The following is a 21,515-nucleotide window of genomic DNA, read 5'->3' as shown; positions in this document are numbered from 1 at the left end:
CAGAGGCTGGAACTTGTTTAGGATTCTATGCCCCCCTTTTTCTCTGCCTCTTCCCCTCTCATGCAGTCTCTCTCTCTCTCTCTCTCTCTCTCTCTCTCTCTCTCTCTCTCTCTTTCTCTCTCTTTCTCTCAAAACTAAACACTAATTTTTTTTTAAACCCAGGGATATAAAAAAAAAAAAAGAGTAAAGAATCCAAGCATATCATCACAGAAAACAAACATCACTAGAGAAGACTGCAAGGAAAGAAACAGATCCAAAAAAACAAACAAAACAAATAACAAAACAGCAATAATTAAATATCTCTCAATGATTTCCTTGAATGTAAATTGACTAAATACTACAATCAAAAGATACAACATGACAAAATGTATTAAAAAATAATAAGACTAACCTACCTGTTGCCTACTAGAGACATACTTCAGACATAAAGACATCTGCAGACTGAGAGTGAGGGGTGGAGAAATATTTATCATATAGACGGAGGTCAAGAGAAAGCTTGGATAGCAATAATTATATCAAACAAAACTGACCTTAAAACGAAGACTGGGGGAAAGACCAAGATGGTGGGACAGCATGGAAGTTTTTTTGCTTCTCTCGTACCCAAAATGCAGTCAGATCAACACTAAACCATCCTGCACATCTAGAAAACTGACTTGAGGATTAACACATCAATCTGCACAACCTGAACCACAAAACTCAGCAGGTACGTGGCATGGAGAGGTGAACTGGGAGGGAGAGAAGCCGCGGAGTGCAGGGAGCTGATTTTGCTTGAGGAGAGAGGGTGGAGATGGGGGGACGGGGGAGTATGGTAAAAGTACCGCCCTCCAAAAGCAGCAGGCCAAAAAAAAGGAAGAGTGGACACAGCCACAGGGACTGAACAAAAAAGGGAGAAAAGAGAAAGGAGAGGGTTTAATTTCCACTAGGACTCTGTAAACAGGGGGAGCACAGAGTCTGAACCTCCACAACTCAATACCTGACGGAGCTCTGGTAGGAAAGGCGAATCCCTGGGAGCAGAGAGTGGAGCCCTGAGAGGCCACAGGGGGAAAGGCATTTCCCTGTTGGGAGGACATTTCATAGAGGCCTCCCCACAGGTAAAGTTCCCAGTGGACCTCAGAGAATGGCCACATTCACTGGTACTGGAGCAAGGACTTTAAGGGTGAAGCCTGGTGCCAGATGTGTGCTATGATCTGCCACAATCCCTGAAATGCTGCTGCTGCTACAATGATCACAGAACTTCTTCTGGGACGGGCTGGTGCCCAGCTGCAGTATCTGGGCATCAGCAGCAGCACAGTCTCCCAAACATTCCTGGGGGCAGAGGGGCGCCCACCATTGCTCAGCGAGACCCTCCACAGAGAGTCCAAACAGGTCAAAGCCACAGGCCCTCAGAAGTGAGAATGGGGAAACATCCCCATCTGAGATACAACTCAGGAGGGAGGTGCTGCTTGACAGCATGACCGCGTGGTCATGGAAAGTGTAGAAGTGGGGAATGGATGGAAACTGGAGACAAAGGAGGGGTGCATGATTGCCAGTTGGGGAGAGCACAGAGTTTTGATACTAGAGACTGGGTAGCTGGGTGAGGCCATTTTCACTCCTCCCACACATTGCGCATACATGCCTATACATGCCACAACAATCCACCCCAGTAAGCTAAGCAGCACCGTCTAGTGGAGAACAAACCGTCACACTAAGCCCTGCCCAACCACGCCAACCAAGCTCTTGAGGAACACCACCAGTCTCTCGCTTGCTTAGTTTACAGACTATACAGTGGTTCATGGTTTGACTTCTAGGGGAAACCGAATGTAATTCCAATCATATTTGATTCTGTTCACTGGTCCACCTATTCATTTTTTTTCTTTTCATTTTCTTTTCTTATTCTTGAATACAGAAAGAGAAAAAAATTATTTTTATATTCCGTTTTTGTTAAAATGATTTTTCTTTAATTTTTTCTGCTACATTTTTACTTTTTTGTGAATTTTTATATTGTATTTTACTTCAATCATTTCATTTAACCTATTTTATTCTATGCATTTTTAAATTTTTCAAACGTCTCCTTCCCCCCGCCCCTCCCACCTTTTTTTCTTTTCTTATCTTCCCTTTTTAATCTCTCAAGTGTCTTTCAACAAACAGACGAAAACACACGTAGGATCTAGTATCCTTTATTCGATTTTTTAGGTTTTTTAAAAATTGGTTAATTTTTATTTTTGGAACTTTATTAATTCCTTTTCTTCCTTCAAAAAGACAAAAGAGAGAAATTCACCCCAAAGAAAGAACAGGAAAAAAATGACAGCCAGTGATTTCAGCAACATACATACAAGCAAGATGACTGAACAGAATTTAGAATCATAATGAAAAGAATACTAGTGGGGGTTGAATAGATTAGAATTCCTTTCTGTGGAGATAAAAGAAGTAAAAGCTAATCAGGATGAAATTAAAAAAAAAAATGCTCTAACTGAGCTGCAGTCTTGAATGGATGCCACAGTGGCAAAGATGAATAAAGCAGAGCAGCAAGTCAGCTATACAGAGAAGAAATTTATGGAGAACAATGAAGCAGAAAAAAAGCGGGAGACTAAGGCAAAAGAGCATGATATAAGAATAAGAGAACTCAGTGACTCATTAAAAAGGAAGAACATAAGAATCCTAGGATTCCCAGAAGATGAAGAGAGAAAAGGGGGTAGAAGGTTTATGTGAGCAAGTCATAGTGGAAAACTTCCTTAACCTGGGGAAAGACACAGACATCAAAATTCAGGAAGCACAGAGAACTCCCATTAGATTCAACAAAAATTGACCATCAACAAAGCCTAACATAACCAAATTCACAAAATACTCTGGCAAGGAAACAACCATGAAAGCAGTAAAGGGGAATAAAAGTCCTTGACATACAAGGGAAGTCAGACCAAGTTCACAGCAGACCTATCCACAGAAATTTGGCAGGCCAGAAAGGAGAGGCAGGATATATTCAATGTGCTGAACCAGAAAAATATGCAGCCAAAAATTCTTTATCCAGCAAGGCTGTCGTTCAAAATAGAAGAGCAATAAAAAGTTTCCCAGACACACAAAAATTAAAGGATTTTGTGACCACTAAACCAGCAGTGCAAGAAATTTTAAGGGGTCTTTCTAGGGAGTGAAAAGATGGAAAAAAGGAAAAAAAAGACCAAAAGCAGCAAAGACTACAAAGGAACAGAGAACACCACCAGAAATGCCAACTCTACAAGCAACATAATGGCAATAAATTCATATCTTTCAGTACTCACTCAAAATGTCAATGGACTAAATGCTCCAATCAAAAGACAATGGGTAAGAAAAGAATGGGTAAGAAAAGAAGATCCACAGCAGCATAGATGCTGTTTACAAGAGACCCACTTTAGACCTAAAGACACCTTCAGATTGAAAATGAGGGGATGGAGACTCATCTATCATGCTAATGTTTGACAAAAGAAAGCTGGAGTAGCCATACTTATATCAGACAATCTAGACTTTGAAATAAAGACTGTAACAAGAAATGAAGAAGGGCATCATATCATAATTAGGGGGTCTATCCACCAAGAAGACCTAACAATTGTAAACACTTATGCTCCAAATGTGGAAGAACCTACATATCAATTAATCAATTAATCAAAAACATAAAGACACTCATTGATAGTATACCATAATAGTAGGGGACTTCAACACCCTCTTACAGCAATGGAGAGATCATCTAAACAGAAAATCTGTAAGGAAACTGGCTTTGAATGACACCTTGGACCAGAAACACTTAACAGATATATGCAGAACATTTCATCCTAAAGCAACGGAATACACATTCTCCTCCAGTGGACATGGAACATTCTCCAGAACAGACCACATATTGGGACACAAATCAGCCCTCAAGAAGTACAAAAAGATCAAGATCATGCCGTGTATATTTTCAGACCACAACACCATGACACTTGAAATCAACGATAAGAAAAAATATGGAAAGACAACAAATACTTGGAGAATAAAGAACATCCTACTAAAGGATGAATGGGTAATCAAGAAGTTAAAGAGGAAATTAAAAAGTACATGGAAGCCAATAAAAATGACAACATCACAGCCCCTAACCTCTGGACATAGCAAAGGCAGTCATAAGAGGGAAGTATACAGCAATCCAGGCCTTCATAAAGAAGAAAGGTCTCGGATACAAAATGTAACCTTACACCTTATGGAGTTGGAAGAAGAACAGCAACTAAATCCCCCACACAAGCAGAAGACAGGAAATAAGAAAGATTAGAGCAGACATCAATGCTATGGAAACTGAAAGAACAGTAGAATAGATCAGTGAAACCAGAAGCTGGTTCTTTGAAAGAATTAACAAAATTGATAAACACCTAACCAGTTTGATCAAAAAGAAAAAGGAAGGGACCCAAATAAAATCAAGAATGAAAGAGGAGAGATCACAACCAACACAGCAGAAATACAAACAATAATAAGAGAATATTATGAGCAATTATACGCAAATAAAATGGGCAATCTCAAAACAATGGACAAATTCCTAGAAATGTATAACCTACCAAAATTGAAATAGGAAGAAATAGAAAATTTGAACAGACCCATAACCACTAAAGAAATTGAATTAGTAATAAAAAATGCCCCAAAACACAAGAGTCGAGGGCCAGATGGCTTTCAGGGGAATTCTACCAAACATTAAGGAAGAATTAACACCTATTCTTTTGAAGCTGTTCCAAAAAATAGAAATGGAGGGAAAACTTCCAAATTCATACTATGGAGACAGTATTGCCTTGATTCCAAAACCAGACAAAGACCTCACTATAGAGGAGAACAACAGACCAATTTCCCTGATGACCATGGATGCAGAAATCCTCAACAAGATTTAGCCAACTGGATCCAACAGTACATTAGAAGAATTATTCACCACAACCAAGTGGGATTTAAACCTGGAATGCAGGGCTGGTTCAACATCTGCAAAACAATCAATGTGATTCATCGCATCAATAAAAGAAAGGACAAGAACCACATGATGCTCTCCACAGATGCAGAGAAAGCATTTGACAAAGTAGAGCATCCTTTCTTGATAAGAACCCTCAATAAAGTAGGTATAGAATGATCAGACCTCAAGATCTGATCTTTTACCTCAAGATAAAAGCATATATGAAAGATCCACTGCTAATATCATCCTCAATGGATGGGCTTTCCCCCTAAGGTCAGGAACAAAACAGGGATGTCCATTCTCTCCACTGTTATTCAAAATAGAATTGAAAGTCATAGCCTCAGCAATCAGACAACACAAAGGAATAAAAGCATCCAAACTGGCCAGGAGGAAGTTAAACTTTCACTCTTTGCACATGACATGATACCTTATAAGGAAAACCCAAAAGATCCCACCAAAAAACTTCTAGTACTATCCATGAATTCAGCAAAGTCACAGGATATAAAATCAATGCACAGGATATAAAATCAATGCACAGAAATTGGTTGTGTTCGTATACACCAACAATGAAGCAACACAAAGAGAAATCAAGGAATCGATACCATTTATAATTGCACCAGAAACCGAATACCTAGGAATAAATCTAACCAAAGAGGTGAAAAAGTCTATACGCTGAAAACTATAGAAAGCTCATGAAAGAAATTGAAAAACACACACAAAAAAATATGGAAAAATATTCCATGCTCCTGAATAGGAAGAACAAATATTGTTAAAATGTCAATAAAACCCAAAGCAATCTATAATTCAACGCAATCCCTATCAAAATAGCACCAGCGTTCTTCATAGAACTACAATAAACAATCCTAAAATTTGTATGGAACCAGAAAAGGCCCCAAATATCCAAAGAATATTGAAAAAGAAAACCAAAGCTGAAGGCATCACAATCCCAGGCTTCAAGAGCCTTACAAAGCTGTAATCATCAAGATTGTATGACATTGGCACAAAAACTGAGCCGAGAACAATGGAACAGAATACAGACCTCAGAAGTGGACCCAATCTTATGGCCAACTAATCTTGGACAAAGAAGGAGAGAAATCCAATGGAAAAAAGACACTCTCTTCACCAAGTGGTGCTGGGAAAACTGGAGAGTGACATGCAGAAAAATGAGCCTGGACCACTTTCTGACACCATACATAAAGATAAAATCAAAATTGATGAAAGACCAAAATAGATGTAAGACAGGAAGCCATCAAAATCCTCAAGGAGAAAGTAGGTAAAAACCTCTTTGACCTTGGCTGCAGCAACTTCTTACTCAACACCTCTCCAAAGGCAAGGGAAACAAAGGCAAAAATGAACTAATGGGACCTCATCAAAATAAAAAGCTTCTGCATAGCAAAAGAAACAATAAAAAAAAAAAAACACTAAAAGGCAACTGATGGAATGGGAGAAGATATTTGGCACATGACATATGGGATAAAGGGTTAGTACCCAAAATCTATAAAGAACTTATCAAACTCAACATCCAAACAACAAATTATCCAGTGAAGAAATGAGCAAAAGACGTGAATAGACCCTTCTCCAAAGAAGACAACCGATTGTGGTTGAAAAAATACTCAACATCACTCATCATCAGGGAAATACAAATCAAAACCACAATGAGATACCATGTCACACCTGTCAGAATGGCTAACATTAACAACTTAGGCAACAATAGATGATGGCGAGGATGTGGAGAAAGAGGATCTCTTTTGTACTGCTGATAGTAATGCAAACTCGTGCAGCCAGTCTGGAAAAAATTAAAAATAGAACCACCCTATGACCCAGCACCAGTGCACTACTAGGTATTTATCCAAGGGATACAGGTGTGCTGGTTCAAAGGGGCACATGCACCCCAATGTTCATACCAGTGCTGTCAACAATAGCCAAAGTGTGGAAAGAGCATAAATGTCCATTGACAGATGAATGGATACAGAAGATGTGGTATATATATTCAATGGAGTATTACTCGGCAATGGAAAAGAATGAAATCTTGCCGTTTGCAACTACATGGATGGAACTAGAGGGTATTATGCTAAGTGAAATTAGTCTGTCAGAGAAAGACAAATATCATATGACTTCATTCATAGCCTGCTTGGGATTTCTTTCACCCCTCTCTCTCTGCCCCTCCCCGACATGTGCTCTTTCTCTCTCTCTCTCTTTCAAAATAAATAAATAAACATTAAAAAATAATAATAAAGTATAAAGCTAAAGAAAACAGTCACAGAGCAGGAGTTAGGTATGATAAGTACACTTGTTTATTTTCACATAGTCTGTGCCCCCAGAACATCTGAATAACAAAATACAGTTCATTTGTGCTACTCTGGTTGAGATTTAGCTTTAAAAATTAAACAGTTCATCCTTCTACTAACTGTTAACTCCAGTGCTGTTTAACCATTTCCAACCCCAGTGCTCACTACCATTTCTTCTTTTCTCAATTTCAAAATAAGCTCTAGCCTCAAGTCTCCGGAAAAGCAAACCTGGAAGTCACCAGATTTATGGCAGATGTCGTTATTACAAAATATTTGGGTTTAGGCAGAGAATGGGAGAAGTAGAAACAGCTGAAAAGCAGTGTTGGAGCTGCTCCTAATTTGCTGCTCTATGGTTTTAAATTATGTTCAAAGTAACTGATTTTATTTTCAACCTGAAATCTCTAAGCACTCTTACTGAAATAAGGGACTTTACTCACCTACCTTGAACTAGACCATTACCGTCTCTTATTTCATTTTGCAAGCTTACTCTTCTCTCATCTTCTGTTCCTTTTCATTTAGTCTGCAGGTTAAACATAACACATAATAGAGGAACATAATTAAAAACAAAATCTCCAATCTAGGAAACCTCTTCCCAAGACAAAAGAAAAGAACAATAAACATTAACTAGGCATATATAAGGCACATGATATGCTATCCAAAATAAAGTGTTTGTGGCGGAGAAGTAGGGGGACCTAAAATTCCTTCATTCCTTAAACACACCAGTGTTGAGGCCAGAGGACTTTGAATCTTTGAATTCCAAGAGCCTGGACTACAGAGTGAGAGAGACATTCCCACAGGGACACCCTGGCGGGCCATAGGTGTGTGATTGTGAACCGGGAGAAAAAAGAGGTGGTGTAGGCACGGAGGGGAAGGATCCCGTTCTGTGGAGACACAAAGGGAAGAGAAACAGAGGCTGTGGAAATGTAGGATTGAATTTGGACAAGAGAAAACCCCAAATGGGAATCAGACAAAAACAGAAAAAATCAAATTTCTAACTGCGGGCTTTCTCCACACTGGGGCTGGTTGCCCTGTTTGTGCACCCAGGGAGCCAGCCCTGGGCTCAGTAAGTAGCTGAGAGGTGCAGTCCCTAGTCAGAGAAAGCCGTCTCCTCCCTGAGTGCTATGGAAAGAAGGTCTACAGCCATTGCAAGGACAAAGATCCCTGCCTGCACCCGCTGGCCAGAGGCCCCTTATCAGCAGGGCAGAGCAGCACCTCCCCATTACTGGGGAGCACAGAGGAGGATGCTTTAAGACATCAGGGTTTGAATCCCAGCCAAGCACCCAGGAGGCAGAGGAGTCAGTAGAGCGGGACAAACAACCTCATTCATGCCCACATGGCACTGTCAGGAACCAGATCACTGAGCAGGATCCTTTAAGACATCGGGGTTTGAATCCCGGTCAAGGGTCTGGGATGCGCAGGAGATTGGAGCAAAAAATAAAAAATAAAAAAAAATAATGGTCCACTCATGTCTGTGCAGCACATTGAGTACACCATGATCACAGTGGTTTGGGATACCTGGTCCAGAGAGGGGATGGGTGTCACCACTTTTCTCCCTGTCACCAACAAAGTGGGGCTTCATGGAAGGGACAAAGGGCCACAGTGGAGGCAGAACCCACTTACCCCAAATCAGGCCCCTCTGCACCTGGTAACTGCATATGTAACAGAGCAAGATTGACACTGACTGAGCCAGACAGTCGCTTCCCCAGACTAGCACTGGTTCATGGCACCCAATGGTTTTGCATTTTCTGATTTAATTTTTGGACAATTCTTATTTTATGTATATATATATATATATATATATATACACACACACATAAATATACATATATATATATACATATATATATATATATATATACACACACACACACACACATATGCATACACACACACACACACACACACACACACACACACATATACATGTATATATATGTATATGTTTTTTCTTCCTTTCTTCTTATTTCTTCCCTTCTCTAGTCTGGTTATTCTGGTTATTGGCTTGTTTATGCAAACATATTTAATCTGTTCTCTTTACGCCTGTTTTATCTCCTTCTTTTTTATTTTCCTCTTTATGGTCCCTAGATAGGCCATATAGTTCTCTGCCTAGTCAATTTTATTTTCTTTCCTTTTCCTCTGCCCCTGTCATTGCTTTGTATGGGACAAGACCTCTTCCACCATCACTGTCCCCTTTCTGCCTCCTTTTCCCCCCAGGGCTACTTCAGTGAAGAAGTCAAAGCACACCTGATGTAGGGTCCAAACCTTCATTCTGCATAGGGAGACAAAGCAACCAGAGTCACAACAACAGAGAGCAAATAGCACACCCCAAAACACCTCCTGAAGGGCCAGGCCCTGGACGGTGTATGACCCCTTTTTAATATAATAGTTAGTGCTCAAGGGTGCAAGACACATAACAAGCTGCTAAAACACATTAGAGGCAGAAAACTAGCCAAAATGATGAAATGGAAGAATTCTCCTCAAAGAAATTCCAGGGAGATATGACAGCTAAAGAATTGATCAAAACAGATAAAAACAATATATCTAATCAATAGTTTAGAATAACAGTCACAAGATTCATTGCTGGACTTGAAAAAGGCACAGAAGACAGCAGAGAATCTATTACTGCACAGACCAAGGAACTAAGAAACAGTCATGAAGAATTTAAAAATGCTGTAAATGAGGTGAAAAATTAACTAGATACAGTGAGAGTGAGGATTGAAGGGGCAGAGGGGAGATTAAGTGAAGTATAAGATAAATTAGGGAAAAAGATGAAGCTGAGGAAAATAGAGCTAGAAAAGTACTAGACCATGAAGGGAGCGTTAGAGAATTAGAGAACTAACTAACTAACTAACTAACTAACTAACTAACTAACTAAGTGATTCAATGAAATGTAATAATATCTGTGTCATAGGAGTTCCAGAAAAAGAACACAAAGGGGCAGAAGGTTTACTTGAACAAACCATAGCTCAGAACTTCACCAATCTGGGGAAGGAAACATTGAAATCCAGGAGGCACAGAGCACTCCCTTCAGCCCTAAAAGGGATCGATCTTCTCCATGACATACCATAGTGAGGCTGGCAAAATACAAAGATAAAGAGAGAATTCTGAAAGCAGCTAGGGACAAATGGGTCTTAACCTATAAGGGTAGAACATAACAGTAGTAGCAGACCTATCTACTGAAACTTGGCAAGCCAGAGGGAATGGCAGGAAATATTCAATGTGCTGAATAGGAAAAATATGCAGCCAAGAATCCTTTATCCAGCAAGCCTCTCATTCAGAATAGAAGGAGAGATAAAGGTTTCCTAGACAAACAAAAACTGAAGGAATTCATCACCACTTAACCAGCCCTGCAGGAGATCCTAAGGGGGACTCTGTGAGTGGAATGTTGCAAAGACCACAAAGGACCAGAGACATCACTATAAGCATGAAATCTACAGGCATCACAATGACACTAAATCCGCATCTTTGAGTAATAATGCTGAATGTACATGGACAAAATGCTCCAATCAAAAGATGCAGGATATCAGAATGGATTAAAAAAAATCCATCTATAAACTGTCTACAAGAGACCATTTTAGACCTGAGGATACTTTCAGATTGAAAGCAAGGGGATGGAGAACAATCTATCATGCTACTCGATGTCAAAGGAAAGCTAGAGTAACCATACATATATCAGACAAATTAGATTTTAAACTAAAGGCTGTAATAAGAGATGAAGAAGGGCATTATATAATAATTACGGGGTCTATCCATCAAGAAGAGCTAACAATTATAAATGTTTAGGCACATAATTTGAAAACACCCAAATATATAAATAAATAAATCACAAACATAAGCAATCTTATTGATAAGAATATGGTAATTGCAGGTGACTTTAATACTCCGCTTACAACAATGGACAGATCATCTAGGCAGAAAACCACTAAAGAACAATAACCCTGAATGATACACTGGACCTGATGGACTTGACAGATATATTCAGGACTTTTCACCCTAGAGCAGCAGAATATACATTCTTCTCGAGTGCACATGAACATTTTCTAAGATAGATCACACACTGGGTCACAAACCAGCCCTCCATAAGTATAAAAGAATTGAGATCATACCACGCACATTTTCAGATCATAATGCTCTGAAAGTTGAAATCAACCACAGGAAAAGGTTTGGAAAACCTCCAAATGCATGGGGTAAAAGAATATTCTACTTGGGTCAATGAATGGGTCAACCAGGTAATTGGAGAAAAAATTTTATTTCATTTTATTTTATTTTATTTTTTTGCATTTTATTTTTTTTTAATTTTTATTTTTTTTAATATATGAAATTTATTGTCAAATTGGTTTCCATACAACACCCAGTGCTCATCCCAAAAGGTGCCCTCCTCAATACCCATCACCCACCCTCCCCGCCCTCCCACCCCCCATCAACCCTCAGTTTGTTCTCAGTTTTTAACAGTCTCTTATGCTTTGGTTCTCTCCCACTCTAACCTCTTTTTTTTTTTTTTTCCTTCCCCTCCCCCATGGGTTTCTGTTAAGTTTCTCAGGATCCACATAAGAGTGAAACCATATGGTATCTGTCTTTCTCTGTATGGCTTATTTCACTTAGCATCACACTCTCCAGTTCCACCCACGTTGCTACAAAAGGCCATATTTCATTCTTTGGAGAAAAAATTTTAAAATATATGGAAGCAAATGAAAATGAAAACACCACACTCCAAACCCTTTGGGATGCAACGAAGTCGGTCCTAAGAGGAAAATACATTGCAACCCAGGCCTATCTCGAGAAACAGGAAAAATCCCAAATACAAACTCCAAGAGCACTAGAAGCAGAACAACAAAGAAACTCCAAGGCCAGCAGAAGAGGAGAAATAATAAAGATTAGAGCAGAAATAAATGATCTAGATCAAACAAAACAAAAACAGAAACAAAAACAAAACAGTAGAACATATCAATGAAACTAACAGCTGGTTTTTTGAGAAGATAAAGAAAATTGTTAAAACCCTAGCCAGATTTCTCAAAACAAAAACAAAAACAAACAAACAAACAAACAAAAACCAGAGGACCCTAATAGATAAAATCACAAATGATAATAGACCTACCACAACCAATAAAAGCAATTATCCCAGAATACAATGAAAAATTATATGCTAACATACTTGACAACCTGAAAGAAATGGACAAATTCCACCCTTGACACACACACTACCAAAACTCAAATGGGAAGAAATAGAAAACTTGAACAGACCCACAACTAGTGAAGAAATTGAATCAGTTATCAAAAATCTCCCAACAAATAAGAGTCATGGGTCAGATGGTTTCCCAGGGGAATTCTACCAGACATTTAAAGCAAAGCTAATACCTATCCTTCTCTACCTGTTCCAAAAAATAGAAATGGAAGGAAAGCTTCCAGACTCATTTATGAGGCCAGCATTACCTTGATTCCAAAACTAGACAAAGACCCACTAAAAAAAAAAAAAAAAAAAAAAAAAAAAAAAAGGAGAATTACAGGCCAGTATCCCTGATGAACATGATGCAAAAAATTATCAACAAGATACTAGCAAATCAAATTCAACAGCATATAAAAGGAATTATTCACCATGATGAAGTGGGATTCATTCCTGGGCTGCAGGACTGGTTCAATATTCAAAAATCAATCACTGTGACACATCCTATAAATAAAAGAAATGATAAGACCCATACGATCCTGACAATAGATGCAGAAAAAGGATCTGACGAAATATAGCATCTTTCTTAATAAAAATCCTCAAGAAAGTCGGGTTAGAAGGAACATAAAAACCATATAAGAAAAGCCCACAGCTAATACCATCCTCAACTGGGAAAAACTGAGAGCTTTTCCCCCGAGATCAGAAATACAACAGGGATGTCCACTCTCACCACTGTTGTTTAACATAGTGTTGGAAGTCCTAGCATCAGCAATCAGATGACAAAATGAAATGAAAAGGCATACAAATTGCAAAGAAGAAGTCAAACTTTCACTTTTCACAGATGACATGGCACCCTACATGGAAAACCTGAAAAACCCCACCGAAAAGGTGCTATAGCTCATACATGAATTCAGCAAAGTCACAGGATACAAAAATCAATGTATGGAAATAAGTTGCATTTCTATACACCAATAATGAAGTAACAGAAAGAGAAATCAAAAAGTCAATCTCGTTAACTTGTACTAAGTTCTTGTATGGTTCTTGTGCTAAGAACCACAAAATACCTAGGAATAAACACAGGCAAACATGTGAAAGATCTGTATGGTGAAAACTATAGAAAACTAATGAAGGAAACTGGAGAAGACACAAAGTAATAGAAAAACATTCTATGCTAATGGATTGGAAGAATAAATACTGTTATGTCAATGCTACTCAAAGCAATCTACACATTCAATGCAATCCCAATCAAAATTGCACCTTCTCAAAGCTAGAACAAACAATCCTAAAATTTGCATGGAACAACAAAAGACCCCAAACAGTCAAAGTAATACTGAAGAAGAAAACCAAAGTGGGAGGCATCACAATTCCAGACTTTAGCCTTTGATCATCAAGACAGCATGGTGTTGGCACAAAAACAGACACATAGACCAATGGAATAGAATAGAAACCCCAGAACTGGACCCACAAAGGTATGGCCAACTAATCTTTGACAAAGCAGGAAAGAGCAGCCAATGGAAAAAGAGAGTCTCTTTAACAACTGGTGCTGGGACTACTAGAGAGCAACATGCAGAAGGATGAAACTAGACCACTTTCTTACACCATTCACAAAAATAAACTCAAATGGATAAAAGACCTAAATGTGAGACAGGAAACCATCAAAACCCTAGAGAGAAAACAGGCAACAACCTCTTTGAACACAGCTGTAGCAATTTCTTGCTCAACATATGACCAAAGGCAAGGGAACTAAAAGTAAAACTGAACCCTGGGACCTCATCAAGATAAAAAGCATCTGCACTGCAAAGGAAATGATCAACAAAACTAAAGGCAACCAATGGAATGGGAAAAGATATTTTCAAATGACATATAGGATAAAGAGTTAGTATCCAAACTCTATAAAGAACTTACCAAACTCAACATCCAAAAAACAAACAAAAATGAATAAATGGGTAGAAGACATGAATACACACTGTTCCAAAGAAGACATCAGATGGCCAAGAGACACATGAAAAGATGCTCAACATCACTCATCATCAGGGAAATACAAGTCAAAACCATATTAAGATAACACCTCATACTGCTCAGAGTGACTAAAATTAACAACTTAGGAAACCACAGATGCTGGAGAGGATGTGGAGAAACCCTGTTGCAGTGTTGGTGGGAATGCAAACCGGTGTTGCCGGTCTGGAAAACAATGGGGAGCTTCCTCAAAAAAATTAAAAATAGAACTACCTTACAACCCAGCAATGGCACTACTTGTAATTTATCCAAAGGATACTAGAGTGCCGATTCATAGGGGCACATGTACCCCAATGTTTGGAGCAGCACTTTCCACAGTAGACAAATTATGGAAAGAGCCTAAATGTCCATCAACTAATGAATGGATAAAGAGAATGTGGTTTATACAACAGAATACTACTTGGCAATGAGAAAGAATGAAATCCTTGCAGCAACGTGGATGGAACTGGAAGGTATTATGCTAAGTGAAGTAAGTCAGGCAGAGAAACACAAACAGCTTATGTTTTCACTCATATGTGGATCTTGAGAAACTTATCAGAAGACCATGGGGGAGGGGAAGGAGGAAAAATAATTACAGAGAGGGAGGAAGGCAAACCACAAGAAACTCTTAAATACAGAGAACAAACTGAGGGTTGATGGGGGGTGATGGGGGGAGAGGGGAAAATGGATGATGGGCATCGAGCAGGGCACTTGTTGGGATGGGTGCGAGCACTGGGTGTTGTATGTAAGCCAATTTGACCATGAATTATATTTTACAAAAAGAAACATTTTTCCACATAACCTCTTTATTATAAGTATTTTTGATATTGCAATAAGAGCAATATTGCCCTGAGACACACAAACAAATTTATTTTACTTATAACAGTGTCTTGTTACTTTTCCTCTCCCACTTTTTAGGATCTTGTTGATGCTAGATCTACTGCTCTCTGTTAAAGCCTTTTACTTCATGACTATCTCACAGGTCCAGACATTCTAAATAAAATCATATGTATTCTACTAATATTACTATGGAAATGTATTTGATATTGTTTAACCCAGACTACTCACATAAGATACACAGATAAGTTAACTTTATATTCAGAAACCTAATTCTGTTTTATTTTAATTAGTGATAAATTCATTGCACTGTTAAAAATTGGGGCAAAACACACATTATGTAAAAATAACCATTTAGAAAGATACAATTCAGGACTATTTGTATCTTTGAAATGTTGTACAATATCACCTCTCTAGTTATTAAACATTTTCATCAGCTTAAAAAGAAACCCTTCATATAGTATTTTCCATTCTCCTTTCACCTGGCCCATGGCAACCACTAACCTGTGGTCTTAAAGGTTATGCTTTTTTTAAAAAAATACAGGTTTCACAGATTTAAGTTCCAAACGGACAGAGTTTTTAAAATCTTTTGTTTTATTCATTGTTTACACTTTTCTTTTACCAGATTTTATGCTACTGGCAGCAATCTAGAAAGAATTGTATTTACAAGGAAGGAAATCATTTTTAGTTCAGGGTCTAAATATAATTATGTATGTATTTATTTAAAAGATTCTGTAAGAATGAGGTTTTGCAGATCTCATATTTTTGTCAATATCTCAGTTAACGTTATTTGGCCTGTTTTATTTTAACTGAATATATTTCATACAGTAAGAAGGAAACACTCTGTCTGAATGTTACCCTTTAATTGCTAGGAGACCAGGCATCTTGTGATGTCACAACTACTGAGGTGGAGAACCATTGTGATGGTCTGGATACATTACCTGTGTAGGCACGCCAAAGCAGCAGCTGAAGCTGCAGTGTTCAAAACCATGCAGATGACAAACATAGCTGAAAGAAACCTTATTTGAGATGGCACATGTTTCTTCAGAAATTCAAGATGGTTCTCCTAAAGATGGATCGACTAATTCTGCAGCCTCTGTTAGATCTCCTTTGTGGGATCCCACATTGACTGGGGATTTGGACCTAAGGTCTATGATTGAAGAAAATGCTTTTCAGGCTTTGTCAGGAGAATCCTTAATAAAAAGACCACGATACACATTTTGTGTCTCTGAACCAGACGAAGATAATGATTTTCTTTCTCTGACTTTTCCCAGAAAACTTTGGAACATAGTTGAAAGTGATCAATTCAAATCAATTTGGTGGGATGAGAATGGAACTTCAATAGTGATTGATGAGGAACTCTTCAAGAAAGAAGTTCTGGAGAGAAAGGCCCCTTTCAGAATATTTGAAACTGGAAGTATGAAGAGTTTAGTTCGCCAGCTTAACCTGTATGGATTTAGTAAAAAGCGACAGAGTTTCCAAAGATCTGCTTCTCTGGCTGATTTTCTGGCAGAGGAAAAAGAAGTATCTGTTTTAAGCAAGGTATTCAAAAATGTTATTGCTTATATATGAAATATATAAAATTTTACTTCATACATCAGTAAATATGTTCATAAATATAGGCTGCAACTAGGTCTTTAAAGTTATATGAAAAAGTTTAAAAATACTTATTAAAAATTAAGGATACCTTAGGCATGAATCATTCAGCATTATAAGAAATTGTGCTAGCAACTTTGACCTTTATCAATAAACTCCTATCTAAATAAGCTACTGAAGCCATTTAAAGTGGTATTCACTGTTAGTTGTAAGTAACAGTTACATTTTCACAACCATAATTAAATGTTTATTTCCAGTAAGTAATTTTTTTAAAATACTAACAATGTACATGTATTATTGATGACTTTATGTGATGAAACTAAGTCAAAATTTCATAAATTAAATCTGTTATCCTCTCTTGTATCTTCACTGAAGAATGTCACTAAATAACATTCTCCTTTGGTTTTAGTTACAGTTCTATCATAATCCAAATTTTAAACGAAGCTGCCCTCAACTTTTAGTAAGAATGAAAAGAAGAGTCGGGATTAAAAATGCTTCCACAGTATCACTAGTTCAAGATTTCAACAAGAAACCATGCAGAGCTGAGGGTAATGTGCATAGTCCTAATTCTGGTTTTGTTGCTGAAACTAGTGGAGAAAGGGCATTGTCAACCTCCACAAATTTAAATGTGCCCCTGATAAGGAAGCATCCTACTATCCAGAGAGTTGCTAATACAACTGCCCCCATGAGAAGTGATCTTTCTCCACCGTCATCAATGTCAGCTAGGCCGTCAGAACAAATGGTAATGGATCAGCATGCCATTTTAAACCAGTTGACCACTTTTCACATGCATTCACGTGACAGCTACACTCAAGCAAATGGCCACATTGTGAACTTTGTTACAACTACAACTGCTACATCTCAGTATGGCATCATATCTCCCTTACAGAACAGTTATTTTGGAACAATGGTGGAGCCTTGCACTTTTCCAACTAGATATCCTGCTGTGTCAGCCAGTGAGGTTCGTTTTTCTAACCCTCAATCACCAAGCAACCAATGGTTCTCAATGCCAATGATAGCTGATACTTCTGCTGCCTCACTTGCAACGTCAACTCATCAACCGTCTTCATCCTATGTACATCATCCTGATTACAAGTGATCTATCAAAGGACTAACAGATAATACAAGAAAACAAAGATTAAAATTTATTGGCAAATGACCAAATATGGAAATTCTCTTATTTGAACAATAAAATTACATGTTCACCTTTATGGTTTCATTTTGTTTACTTTTGAAATAATTTAGAGTAAAATCCTTTGTTATTTATTTATTGTACTTATTGGCCATTTGATAGTACTACTTTGACATGCCTCCTAAGTAAATTATGCCTAATCAGCTTTTTAAAAAAGACATGAGGAGCAAAGGAAAAGAAGCCAAAGTTATGTAATTTCTGAAGCAGTCCACGATGAATCAAATAAAGCCATATATTAGGATGACAGGGAAGGGATACATGTAAGTGAGCTCTAGAAGAGGCAAATACAAAGAATTTAGTATTCTCTCAATTACATTCTCCCAGTCATGTAGAAGAGTCCTTGGATTTTAGTTGGTAAAGATTGTCTTCATTAAAAAATGCGTTCATACTGGAAAGCATAGCATCTTCTCACTAGTGCAGCAACCATTATACATCACTGGAATAATAAAGATCACATCATGCAGTAATGAATTGCAGCAATCAAGGTGTTGTATAATTTTACAATTGGTATTATCTAGGACCTGTTTGTTGCTCTAGTGATCTCAAAACATTCCAGCTTGTTTGTGCCTTTATTTCCTTCTCGCATGTGTTCATCTTTTATATCTTCTAATAAAAACCTTTATGTTGTTTTCTTGTTCCATCCAAAGCCTATTCCATGCTTCATTCCTTATGCTGTTATTTAATGCCTTGTTGATTCTGAGCCCTGAAATTCAGCACAGGTAACAAATCTATTAAAGAGGTGACATCTGTTCACCTTAGTAGGTTCACATGTTTGTGTTCACCATCCATTTTGAGCTATATTTAGACAATCTCTTTTTAGCTATGCCAATTCTCATCAGACAAATTTGGCACCAGCTCCTTCCTTGGTTAGAAGTCTCTCTCTTGAGTTACTGGGCTACTACTTTCATCAATCCAGCATATGCATCACCTCTTCCAAGTTGTTTCCTGTCAAATGCCTTTTCCTAGTCAGTCATGGACATCAGTACAGACTGATCACAGTGACTCCCATACAATATATTTTTACATGTATGTTTCTGAATGAATGGTGGCTTAAGCCAATCAAAATTATTTTTGTAACTCCTATGTCCTTCACTACTGCCATAATTCGTAATTTTCTCTTTACTCTTCACTGGAAAGTTTCTTAAACGGTAGATCACAGTAGTGTACAACAGTATCTAGTACACTAGATAATAACTTTGACATAATGAAACTAGCATCACTCCATACACTGTTAGTTTCCTGTTATTTGACCGTTATGCAAACTTGATACTTCGGGTAATACCACTGTAAAGGACTTTATCCTTTCTGTTTCACTGAAATATATGTATTATTTCTCTGCCTCTCTCACCATTTCTTCTCCAACTTCAGCTTTCACAAGTCTTTCCCTGAGAAAATTTGTGATACACTTACCAACTCTTTATGTATAGCAGTATCACAACTATTGCACTGAAGTGCATTACTGACGAAATTCATCCACTTAGTCCTATGAGATAGCTGAGACTGCGATGGAATACAGATCCGAACATCCAGAGGATGTTCCAGATGGCAACACATTTTTGTCATCGCACACCATATACATATATTTTCAAATAGTGCCCACACAGGAAAAGTTTGGAACTATTGCTCCATATAGGAAATCCTGACTTCTTCCTGGGGTTTCATGACAATAAAATGGTTATCTATGCCCATTAAGTCTTTAATCATTAGTTTTCGTTCTCAGATGTTTAATTATAGAGAATATAGTTCAACAACATGTTTAATGTACATGAATGTTTCAAGAAAAAATTGAGTCCTAAAATAGTAAAAAATTTAAAAAAAGATTTAAGTGGCATAAATGGAGAACATTGAGACAACCAAAAGAAAAATAATAGCAGGATGGAGGAGATGGTTAGAATATGGAATTGAATACAGCGAGAGTAAATCCAGAATAAGGTGTCAGATAAAAAAAAAGAATGAAAAGTAAATGAGCAAATGCAGAAAACAGGTAAGCATGACTTCACTATCCTTTTCCTACGTGCCCCAAGTCTTTCTACCCTCAAGTATAATACAACATGGTTTCAATATAATCCTCAAGTCACAGAATATCTTAATTTACAACTTATTGTAAGGTGTCTTGAGATTGAGGACAAAGTATATCTTTTAAACATTCTTCTTATTTAGGTTCTCACGAGTTTAAAATCACTCAACTGCAAAGATAACTTCCAACATTTGGCCCAAAAAGAATACTACAGCTGTTCTATGGAAGAAACAAACATACTATTCCCTATGCATCCCATAAGTACAACTAAAATTCTTGGGTGTTACGTATAAAACAAATTTTGTAAAAAGACTCTGAAAAGTGGAGAAAACAAGTATATTAAAGAGGAACTGAGAACCAGGGCATGATGAGATGGTAAGTTCCCTGGATTTGTGTGTGTGTGTGTGTGTGTGTGTGTGTGTGTGTGTGTGTGTATACAAGTATGTCTTTGTGCTTGTGTGTGCCTGTGAGAATGTATCTTTAAGTGTGTACCTAGATTTTCCTTTTGCCTTTTGTATCACAGACTTGGTCCTAAAGAAACCCAGAAATGCAAATAGGCACAGATCAAAAATACCCCTAATAAAGACTGCTTTCTCCGTTCAAGGTTAGGAAAGGGGTGTCTTACAAAAACAGAAAACTGTTAGACAATAATACTATAGTTTATCCAACCACAAAACTCTGGACAAACTTCTCACCAAAGCCAGCAAAGCCTAAGTCGGACCTTAGAATTCCATTGCATCAAACAATAATAAGGGCCCCAACTCATCGCTGGGGTAGTACCAGAAAAGCCTGAGCAGAGAACTGGCGTTTTCAATAGTTCCATGTATTAATAAGGCACCCCTCTTTTCTTAGGTACCAGTAAGGCCTGCAGGGAGTAGGCCACTGCTTACTCATCAATAATAAGTAGCTCTCTCCCCTCAAGTATCAAGAGTAGCCAATGAGGAAATCTGGAATTCCGTCCCCACATGGCAGGACATCAGTTTCCTGTTGGAGTGGTATCACATAGCTAGCTACAAGAGAAGGACATTAGAACAACATCCAGAGTTTCAAAAAATACCCTAAATTTCCAAGTTTCAAATAAAAAAAATCACTCATTGTGTCAAGAAACAGAAAGCTCTCAACCTGAAAGAAAATTTAGAAGTACCAACAGAGAAATACCAGAGAACCAGTATTAATCTGACTAAGGCTTTAAAGCTGCCATCATAAAATGGCTTAAATGAGCAATTTTGAACATACTTGAAAGTAATGAAAAAGTAGAAAGCATAAGTATATTTAATGTCAGAAAAAAAGAACCAATGGAAATTTTAGAATGCAATGTAATACAATTAAATTATATAACACTATCTGAGCTGGTGCTAAATGTATGTAAAGCAATCATTTAAGACAACTATAAACAGCAGAGTGCTAAGTGATTTAAAATAAGGTGTCTACATTTCACTCAACCTGGCAAAAAAAAAAAAAAAAAAAAAGGTCCAGAAAACTACATAATGAAATACACACACACACACACACACCACACACAC

General features: G+C 37.8%; 1 protein-coding gene across 2 annotated transcripts; it reads left to right on the top strand.

Moving 5' to 3' along the window:
- Positions 1-224: 224 nt before the first annotated feature.
- On the top strand, positions 225-17,994 carry LOC128776935 (heat shock transcription factor, Y-linked-like). 2 transcript variants are annotated; one of them, XM_053901895.1, is made up of 3 exons: positions 225-703; positions 16,060-16,729; positions 17,193-17,994. In XM_053901895.1, exons 2-3 carry the CDS (start codon positions 16,217-16,219, stop codon positions 17,880-17,882), a joined length of 1,203 nt encoding a protein of 400 aa, XP_053757870.1. In that variant the 5' UTR covers positions 225-703; positions 16,060-16,216; the 3' UTR covers positions 17,883-17,994. The 2 variants fall into 2 exon arrangements, with proteins under 2 accessions (XP_053757870.1, XP_053757869.1); XM_053901894.1 differs by lacking the exon at positions 225-703 and having other exon boundaries at positions 15,123-16,729.
- The last annotated feature ends 3,521 nt before the right edge of the window (positions 17,995-21,515 follow it).

The sequence above is a fragment of the Panthera pardus genome, unplaced genomic scaffold (assembly GCF_024362965.1).
Source record: "Panthera pardus isolate Hobbes unplaced genomic scaffold, ASM2436296v1 HiC_scaffold_142, whole genome shotgun sequence".
Lineage (NCBI taxonomy): Eukaryota > Metazoa > Chordata > Mammalia > Carnivora > Felidae > Panthera > Panthera pardus.
Note: the sequence above shows the minus strand (reverse complement) of the source record. Positions and strands in the feature narration are given on the sequence as shown.